This window comes from Anastrepha obliqua, chromosome 1 (assembly GCF_027943255.1).
Source record: "Anastrepha obliqua isolate idAnaObli1 chromosome 1, idAnaObli1_1.0, whole genome shotgun sequence".
In the NCBI taxonomy this organism is placed as follows: Eukaryota; Metazoa; Arthropoda; class Insecta; order Diptera; family Tephritidae; genus Anastrepha; species Anastrepha obliqua.
The window spans coordinates 167,886,742-167,897,442 of record NC_072892.1 but is presented as its reverse complement, the minus strand read 5'-3'; the positions used below and the strand labels follow the sequence as shown (position 1 = coordinate 167,897,442).

Genomic DNA, 10,701 nt, shown 5'->3' with positions numbered 1-10,701 from the left:
TCATGTAATGCGTCGCAACAATTCCTTGCTCTATCACACTTAAAATTTGTACTGTACAAAAAAAAAACACAAACAACTCTTAAGTTGAACGAAGGCTCTGGTTACACTGATTTGATTACAGAAGCGAGAGAGAAATACTATGTACAATTGACAAAGACGGTTTTACGTCAATCAAATAGCGGTAGCCAACATACTTTTTTCTAGCGGTGTTAATCTCGACACTTAGTGAAAATAGCCACACATCGTATGAAGTTCGTTGCCATTCGAACTTGGCTTGTTTTTGCTAGTTTTGTAGACAGTACGCAAATGAATATACATGGAATTCATAACTTTAAGTGCTGGATAATTGCACTATTTAAGTGTTCGATTCATAATATACATAAATACTTAATTGGCAAATCCCCGAGGCAGTCATTCATTATGAATTTACGCACTCTATTGAAGAAATTGGCTTCGTTTTACTGAAATGAAACCAACCCAGTCAGTTTAATTTGAGCTTTATAACACTTCGGAAGTTTATTTCATATTTAATATACTCATAGTTTACTCGAAAAAATTATTAAAGATATCTGAATTTCACTATCGTTTAAAATATGTGGAAATTCTCGTGGGTTTTACTTATACTTACGACACTTTTGCCTCGCTCTAACGCGAGCCTACGGGATAATGTTCAGAAAGTTAACGAAAACCACTTGAGTTTGGATACTATTTTGGATTACAGCACTATACTTTTCCCATTGACTACTGTGAGTAGCACAAATCTGGTGAGCAAACAATGTGACCTGAACATGCAAAAGCTGCGACGCGGCATACTAGCGCGCGAAGCTTGGGCGCTTAAAGGTTAGTTGAAATTGTATGCGAGATACAAAGCATTCGAAAACCTAAAAAACCAAAAAAAAAAAACAACCAAAAAACCAAAAAAAAAGAACAAAAAAATACAAAAAAATAACAATAACAAAACACAAAAAAAACATTTACAATAACTTTCAGCGCTTGACGCCTCCGGCTCCAAACCGCCCGCTTTCATATTTGGTGACAATTTTTGGCTGGGCAATCAGGAGCTCTGTGAGGCGGCGCGTAACGGCCTAAACTTGGACATTTCACGCTATATCAAGCACAAAATGAATGTGTCATTATTAGCAGCCAGATCGCCATTGGATGTGGATTATCGTGTGGTTTTTCTGGATCATGATTCACCTTATCAAGTGGACGCAGTATTTGGACAATATCAACCTGTCCTGCATATCGGTTTGTGTGTGCCTCAGGTGTGTAGCACTCAGGAAGTGATGCAGCTGTTCAATGCCTATTTGGAAAGCGATTTATTCGTAGATAATGACCTCTATGAACTCAAGCCGCGTGTTTTGCATGCAAAGGCAATTAAATTGGAGGGCGCGCGCTACTACAAACTAATACCCTTTCAACTGCTCGCCGGTTTCGTCATCTGTACGCTGCTACTGACTTTTTGCGCTTTTCGTTTGCGTAGTCGGCAAACTAAAATGAAAAATATGATACAGAAAGGTGAAAATTTGCAAAATTCAAATGAGAATGCAACAGCATCACAAACCTCACTGGAGGCTTTTATTCAATGCTATGATTTGCAGCTGAATTGGTCGAAGATCGCAACTGTGCCCGATTCCTCAGCGAACCAGCTTAGTTTCCTGAATGGCGCACGCATAGTAAGCGTTCTAGTTTCAATTTATTTTCATGCTTTCGTACTAATGCATGACTTGGCCAGTAATGCAGCACCACTTTTTGCGTATACGAATAACATTGGCAATGTGGATGTGGCCATGGATGTGTTTTTGTTTCTTAGGTTAGTCTTGAAGATATGATTTTCAAGTAATACGAGTATTCGTATTGTAATCATGCATACAAACCTGCATATTTTATGCCAAACTTGGTATTTCTAGCGGATTCCTACAGGCCTACAGTGTTTTACATAAGAAGAAACAAATTGAACGTATCCGGCAGTCCAGTTTCATCCAAAACATTAAGGAAATCGTGAAGATTGTATCTCGTCGCTATCTCAGGTGTGTTGACATGCTGCTGATTACTTAAAAAAACGAATGATAGAGTAGACAGACGGCGACGTTAATCGGGATTACCGGCGCAGTTAGTTCGAATTAAAATTGTAGTGTGACAGACTGTTGTTTCGCGGTTTAGTGAACAGATGATTTGTTTATTTGATAGTTTTGTGAGTAAAAGATGGACCGCAGAGAAAAAATACGCGTGCTAGCTTCCCTGATACTAAAAAATAACTATTTATTAAAAAAAATATTAAATTGGTGTTTCTCAAACTCAAACTCAGACTCAAACTTATCCGAAATTTCGAAGCAATTAATGTAATCAAGTTACGCCATCTGTTGTAAAACCGCACGAACTTATCCATAGACCTATTAATTTCAAAGGAGTTGGTGCAAACCAGCATTGCATCCAGTATTTCTTGTTCTTTTCTTTAAAAGTTCATTATATAATATCTTATTCACAATGTTGTAGTCGAAAGTTCTCCTAATCCGCTTAAATTATGAGGATTAAGTTTAGTTGTCAATCCGTATTAGTTGAACTTAGTTCCTAAGATAATTGCGAGTCAATCCCGATTAACGCCACCGTCTGTCCAAGCTATAACTGCATACAAGAACTTATAAAGAATTTAAATACATAATTCGTTTATTAATATTGCAATCAATTTAAGGGTACCCGGTGGTCTGGAGCACGAAAATTTCACCTATTTTCACGATTTTTTTTTTTGCCATTAGAAATTTAAAAAACGAGGTTTCAACTTTTCGGGCCTATTAGTATATTTATTGAGCATACAAAAATTTTTTTTTTTACTTTTGAAACAATATTTATTATTATAAAAATGCCGCTGAAGATGACACTCTCCAAAAATCGAACCCGGACGGCGTGGATGATTTCGAGACTTCTACTCATCTGAAACACAAAATTCAAGAAGATTCTTAATCAGAAAGAGTGCAGTTATGGTCGGAACTAGAACAAATCGAAAAAATGAAAAATTGACAAACAAATTGTGAACAACATATCCAAATTTCAAGTGATTCGGTTGAATAGTTTTTTTGTTTTCAGCCCCGCCGTTCCGAAAAAAGTCGTTTCGAGATAAACGAGCTTAAAGTTTTTGGTACAGGAGCGCGCGGACCGCTCTCTATCCGGTTAATGGGCTGCAGAAGCTATAATATTGGGAATTTCCGCATGGAAATTTCACAGTATATTCTTAAGATAACATTCTTTCGAAATATCGAAAAACGAAAAAATCGAGTTTTTGAAATTTCTAGACGACCGGCTCCCCTTAAATCAGAAGATTGTATATCCCAAGCCATGCTAGTCGTATGTGTATTACAGGAGAAGTTTTTAAAGCTTTCAAAGCTGCGTCTCCTTTGGCGGTGCACTGCCTGATGAGCATTCATAAGTTGAGTCTACACATAACTTCGAGAGCCTGCTGCGGTGGCGCTCTGGGTGATATGTTGAGATGGACTCATTTCAGCAAATACTTCTTAGTTGATCTGCTGTCAGTGGGCTATGATTCAACGTCTTGGCATCATCTTTATACTACGCTTGAAAACCTGTTAGCTGCCTGCTGAATTTCCTTATTAACACACGGAATTTTTCCTTACAAAATTTTTCATTTACTTCTACCTTTTGCTCTCCACTCTTTCGTGTTTAATGGTACCAAAATAGAAGGTGTGCTTTTACCTGACCACGTGAGACTTCGTCCTTTGTAAGCGCCACCTTCTAGCCTAGCTTTAACAGCATTCTCTAAAAAGGCTATTAAGGATTCCCTTTGCTCCTCAGCATGGTTGGCAACATGTGCGATGAGTATCAAGGACGGGTGTCAGCTGAAAACTTGTTTTTTTAACTTTATATACTTCTTACAATTAATTATTAATACTATGTATAATTAGTGCGTTCTTTATTCCTCAAACATTTTCTCCCAACAGAAATAATGTTAGCTTGGAAGAGCTGCCGTTTTATCCCGGCATAAGCCAATAATTTTTTCTTAACCATTTCTTCATATGGCTTTCAGACTCCTTCCATTAAATATTTCACGGTAGCAGTTTTTTTAACTGCAATATATGACATTACATGAACTGAAAACCAGTTGAGGCGTTAACTTTCAAAAACGCAGTGTCTTGCAAGGATGATAAAATACTAGGTTTGGCCAATCTGCCATGGTTAAAAACTTAATTGAGCGACCTACTTCTATGGAGAAAAAATTTGTAGAGGTGTGCTCTTTAACAGGCCCTTATTCGGCTCTGAGTGAATTTCACAGAATCAGCTGATGAGCTGGCGTCACTTTGGATGTGTTTACAAGGCAATTGAGATTGTATTGGTCACCAAAACGACTGATTGGACGAGTATGTGAATATGAGAGAAATCATCGTGCAGAATTCGACTGACCAATTCCCAAGTGACGTGGCAGCTGAAGTGCCCCTTTTGTTTTGCACCATAGTTAAAGAGCAAGCCTTTTAAATCTATCATCCTTGAATAACTTCGGCTGACACGTGACTGGGTACTCGGCAGTCGAACTCCGATTTACACCAACACGTATTTACACACTTGTTCAATCAGTCGTTGTTCAGACGGCAACGAAGCAAAGACTAGGTTGATTTTTTTCGTATATCATCAACACAATATAAGTTTTTTTCGTAAACAAACCGCTGTCACAACCCCGATCCAGCCAATCAGCTTAGAACCATTGCTTAAAATTTGTTGGAAACCAATATTTTGGACATTTTTTAAAACTTTTTTTTTTATTTTTTGTTTTTTGAAAAAGGAGTTTGCGGTGTTTGATATTTTTATGTTTAAAATATAGTTTTGCATCAAAAAAAAATTTTTTTTAGTTTGAGTTTTTCTTAAAAAATTTAGAGAATCCCATTTTGTGCTATTTTTGGGTGTTAGTATTTTTTTTTTTTTCAAAAAATTAAATAAAAAATAATTTGGTTTTTTGTTCAACATTTTAGGGAAACCAAACTGTTTTTTGGCATTTTTATTAAACAACCCCACTAAAATTGTTTTCTTATTTTTTCCATTTATAGCATGGACTATTTTCAGTAATCCATTCAAGTTTCATAGAGAGAATTGAATAATTTTTCGAATTATATTGAAATTCGTTCAGCGAACCAGTGAAAAATTCTGCGCATCTGCTTACTAATGTTCTTAGCGACACTTCGATCGAGGGACTTACAAACGGACATACTGTACGAATTCGTATGCTAGCGTACACCCCTAGGGAACACCCAAACAAATTTTGACAGAAAAACTAAATTTTAAAAACAAAAATTAAAAAAAAATTGTTTACAAACAAACAAAAACACAAATAATAGTAAAACCAAAAACTTTTTTAAAAATTTATTTTATCCCTAAAATTAAATTAAGAACTAAAGAATTCCAAAATGTTGAGAAAACCGCAGATTTTTAGCTTTAGAAAACTCGATACCATAATTTTCAAATTGATCGAATCTCAAGTTGTTTATATTTTTTTAATGTTTGTTTTTTGTTTACTCCTAATTCACATGCCTTGCAAAACCCAATTTTGAGAGAAATTTTAGCCGGAATATTTAGGAAAATCCGCTCAAAAAGGAGGAGTTTAATAAAATCTTTAAATTTATTGAGATAGATTTTTCATGTTGAAAATTGCATTCTTTGTAATATTTCTTTTAAACAGATTATTTGTACTTTCCTTTTTTTGTTTGCTCATTAGCCTTAAAATATTTTCTACTTCGCCTATAAGAATTTATTTGAGTCATTGTCTAATAAATAAGTAAAGAAATAATAATAAATAAAAATATTAAAAATAAACTGAAATATTTAAAAATAAGTTTCACCGAAGTCTCTCTTTCGAATAGATTGGCTCCTCTCTACTACGTCATGATCTGTGCCTCATATTTAACACTTCAGTACTTGGACAATACACGGGGCTTCTACCTAACCGGTGTTATGGCGGAAAAATGTGAGCACTACTGGTGGCGCAACGTGCTGTTCATACACAATTTGTTCGAACACAGAGAGATGTGCCTGGTATGGACTTGGTATTTGTCATGCGAAATGCAGTACTCAATTGTTCTCACAATACTTTTGACTATTCATGCTAAGTACATTCATACATACATACATACATGCATACATATATTTAAAAAAAAAAATCGCCCACTCTTTTTCAGAAAACCAAGATTCACTAAAATGTCGGTTTTGATGATCATAATTGGATCTTTGATATACCAAACTATTATGAGCATCCACCTGAATTACCAGATTTCCTTAGAGACAACATTCACTCACTTTAAAACGGTTTATATGCATCCACTTTCTCGCATCTTCCCATATCTCACCGGCGCAACTGCCAGTTGGCTCCTTCTAGAATACAACTCACAGCTGCGCTCAACTAAGTTATTGAATAACTTTTCCAGCCATTTGATCTCCTTAGTATTCTCGATTTGTGCGCGACCGGCTCCATTTGGACGTGTCCATACTGTGCGCATGGCAACATTCATCTTAATACTGCAACGCTGTGGCTATTCATTGGGTTTTTGTGGGATGCTACTTGCCATGGCGAATAAACGTCTCAGTTGGTATTGCCGCATATTGAACGCCAATATTTTTCAGAAAGCTACTCACTTTGCCTACGCTTTGTCGATGTTGAACTCGTTACTCCTAATTTTCGTTTACATTTATGGTGGAAAGCTGGCGTATCAGGGAGCACTTGGAGTGGTAAGTTGAATTAATATCGAATTAGAGGATTGCCAAAAATGAAAGGTAAACAGGTAAAGAAGAGGTGTCTAAGTTGGGTTGCTTGTTTTCCAAAATGTTTGACAAATCCTATAGCTTTAATTTGAAATACAGTCAGAACCAGAGGAGAGTTCTTCAAAGGGAGGAAATTGCACCAAAACGCAGGCTATGTGTCTTCTACTTTTTTCTGAAATATAACATATTTTGCAATTTCAAAAATAGGCATCATGCGAAGAGTAAATGTAAATAGTTAAAGATGGTAGTTATAGACCGATTTAAAAAAAGCAATTCTCATACCGAAACTAATACGTCTTCCAAGCTGCATTAAGACACCCTCAATCAAATCAAAATTTGGTGGACGTGCGGTTCGCTCTCTGGCTTCCTTGATATAAAATATCGTACATAAAAAGTGGTGCCGCAGACACACAGATTTGCGGACTCCGTTTGCATTGAGACCGACAGCAATGAAAGCCTTGAAATTCCACAAACGTAATTGCCTAGTAAAGTCATCGACGAACAAAACTAACACTCTACAAGGCTCTCATCATGCCTGTCCTAACATATGTCGCAGAAGCTTGGACGATGACAACTTCCAATGAGGCGTCACTTGGAGTGTTTGAAAGAAAGATTCTGCGAAAGATTTTTGGACCTTTGCCCGTTGATGTCGGCAAATATCGTGGGCAATGGAACAACGAACTGCATGATCTTTACGGTGACGCAGACACAGCGCAGCGAACAAATATCCAGCGGATACGTTGGCTGGGCCATGTCATCCGAATGATACAAACGCTCCGGCTCTGAAAGTATTCCATGCGGTACCAGCTGGTGAACAGGAAAAGAAAGGCCTCTTCTGTGTTGCAAATATCAGTTGGAGAAGGACTTGGCTTCACTTGGTGTTTCCACTTAGGCGCCGGTTAGCACGCGAAAGAAATGATTGGCGCGCTATGTTAAACTCGGCCAAAATTGCTCAAGCGGTTATCGCGCCAATCAAGAAGAAGTGTGAGAAGTTGTAGTCGAAGTTACTCACACAACTTTGCTTCGGATGAGCAAACCCTATAATCCATCATCCTTGATCTGAACAACGACTGATTGGAAGAGCGTAAGAATGCATGTGAAATAAGCAGTCACAAGTCTGCTTCCGAATCTTCCATGGCGTAGTCACCTGACATTAGTAATACGCAGTGTATGAAGCTCCACATCTACCGAAATACTGAGCTCAAGATGTCAAAGGGATGCCGCTTGAGGTCCGCAAAATAAAAATCAGTGAGCTTGCTATTCAAAAATTGTTTCTGCAGTAAGGCTACCGTAGACGCCCAGTACGCACTTGCAAGATGTTGAGCCACCTTCTAATCACATCAGGAGTTGAGATGCATCCATCTGACTGCCGATATCCGTACCTACACACAATTAACATTGTAGCTCACAGTAACAGACTGGCTATTAGCGACATTCATCGCTTCGCGATCATCGTTATTGAATACCAATCACCACCCATTGCAGATGAAGGGCTTCAACTAGCTCGTGCGACCCGCATTACTCTTTCACAATGACGTGCTCGATACTGTGGCAGATGTCCAAAGTTCACCCACCCACTAACCACCTCTTCACATGCCTCTTTGAGCCTACTCATCTAACACTATTTTCTTCACGCTGAGCTCACTCGAGCTCACCCTATCGAAACAACCTGTTCCTGTGTCTATTGATAGTTGAGATATCATACAATACTAGGGCCGAAGATTTTACTGCGCTTCTCAGAGTCTCTATGAACTACTACAATAACAATAACAAAATCGGGTGACGCTCACATGCCAGACGGGTATAGTTGTCGGAAAGACCCGGATTTATAAGTAGCCAAAAACTTTTGCTGCAAAATCGTATCGGAATGACAAAAATATAGGTTGAACGGCAGAATAAGACAGATTTCCCAAAGACCATTTCTGAATTTTACCACAGAACAACATCAAATGGGGTTAAGAATTGTAGACTTTCGTAAGAATTCTTTTGCCAACAAATATATTTTATAACATATTTATATTACTAGGATTAAGATCTGTTCACTATATTCGTATCCTTCTTATTTTATAGAATGTACTGTACATCGGACTGGTGGTTGTTGTATATGTTTTATCTGTTCCAGTGACGCTGTTCTTCGAAATACCCTATCGTAACATTTCCAGTTTGTTGACCAAGCGAGGGCTAGAGAAAACGTCATAAAATATTTACATACAAACTTACATATTTAGTGGTACATTGAATTTTTATATTATTAAAATCCTAAAAATAAAAAAATATTGTATATCCCCTAAAATTTATGTATGCAACCTTCATTTTCATAAATTTGCCATAGTGGAGTTAATCAGCTTAAAGACCTCGCTTAAGACCGTCTGGAAAAAGGGATCTCCGCTTAGTTACAATCGATATTTTAAGTCAATATCACATTTGGTTTATTTTGCTCTTTCTTCCGAGGCTTTGTTTTGTTTCACTTCTCAAACACTTCTCAAACCTGCTAACAACTGCGCATGTCACAGGGAATGTGAAGATCCCGATACCTCAAACGTTGCCAACGCGAGTGAGGACGCGGCTAAAGAACAATAAAGCCGCAGGCGCCCACGGACTGCCGGCTGAGCTATTCAATCATGGCCAGGAGTTGAACAGGTGCATGCATTAACTCCTAAGGGAAATATGGTCGGATGAAAGCATGGAACTTAAGATTCTGGCGAGCGTATTGTGTGAAAGGCTCAAGCCGACCATCAATCAACTGATCTGATCAACTGATCAGTGGGGCTTTAGACCTGGAAAATCTACAATCCTACAGATATTCACAAATCTACATATTATATATTCACAATACGCCAAGTCTTGGAAAATACCCATGAAAGAAGAATCGAGGCACACAATATTTTCGTCGACTTCAAAGCTGCATTCGACAGTACGAAAATGAGTTGGGGTTACGACGACATAGTGAGGCTTTACGACGGCATAGGCATAGCGCAGCAAATAAAGATGCAGCGATTTCGTTGGCTAGGTCATGTCGTCCGAATGGCTCCTAACGGCCCGGCTCTGAAAGTATTCGATGCGGTACCAGCTGGTAGTAGCAGAGGAGGAGAAAGAGGCTCATTTGCATTTGAAAGATCAACTAGAGAAGAACTTGCCTTCACTTGGTGGCGGCCAGCACGAGGGAGAGACCACTGGCACTCTTTGTTAAGCTGGGCCAAAATCGCTTAAGCGGTTATCGCGTCAATCAAGAAGTAGAAGGTTTGCAGATGGTGGGCCCAATCCATCCCAATTTACATTCCCGTATTTCAATACCAATGGGGTTTCGTCCGCTTCTTGCGGGGAGTTGTTCGTTCGAAATCCAGTCGTCAGGCTACCATCTGCGCAGGATTGATCTGAGATAATTGATCGTAGAGAAAAATTGATTTTATATTCGAATTAAAAATCCTTACTTTTGTGCGTTTTGTCAGTTGCTTCGAGTAGGTACCAAATCCTTTTTGAGCTGACGAATGACGCTTTGGCTTTTTTAAGCCTTTGGGGATGGAGCCGCTCGACAGGCGAGCGTCGCTGAGGACGAGAGGTATTGGATTGCGCAGTAAAGAAAATAAATACGTTGCACATTATAAAAACTAAGGTTTTATTTCACACAAGACAAATTTTCCATAAAATCAAAAAATAATTATAAACAAACTGCTATCACTGCTAATGTTGAAATGCCTGAGTGAATTTCTTATTGCACGGATTGCACTTCCACTTGACGAAGTAATGCCATCATCTTCCGTCTCATCAGATTCCAAGTGATATTCATCAGAATTGTCACTATCCAACGTATCATCTCTAGATCGATTAGCTATCGTGCGTAGGATAAAAACAACTGTCTATAAAAAGCCTGCTGGTTCATCTGGCAGCGACATCGAGAGACTGAATCGAAGAACTGGGATTCGTTCTAACTCTAACGTCGCTTCA

The 10,701-nt window shown here is 38.2% G+C and overlaps 1 protein-coding gene across 1 annotated transcript; it reads left to right on the top strand.

Moving 5' to 3' along the window:
- Nucleotides 1-504: 504 nt before the first annotated feature.
- Nucleotides 505-9,032, top strand: LOC129240501 (nose resistant to fluoxetine protein 6-like). Its single transcript, XM_054876339.1, has 6 exons — nucleotides 505-840; nucleotides 991-1,813; nucleotides 1,911-2,030; nucleotides 5,862-6,107; nucleotides 6,177-6,723; nucleotides 8,827-9,032. The coding sequence occupies exons 1-6, from the start codon at nucleotides 594-596 to the stop codon at nucleotides 8,953-8,955; spliced, it is 2,112 nt and encodes a 703-aa protein (XP_054732314.1). The 5' UTR covers nucleotides 505-593; the 3' UTR covers nucleotides 8,956-9,032.
- Nucleotides 9,033-10,701: the final 1,669 nt, after the last annotated feature.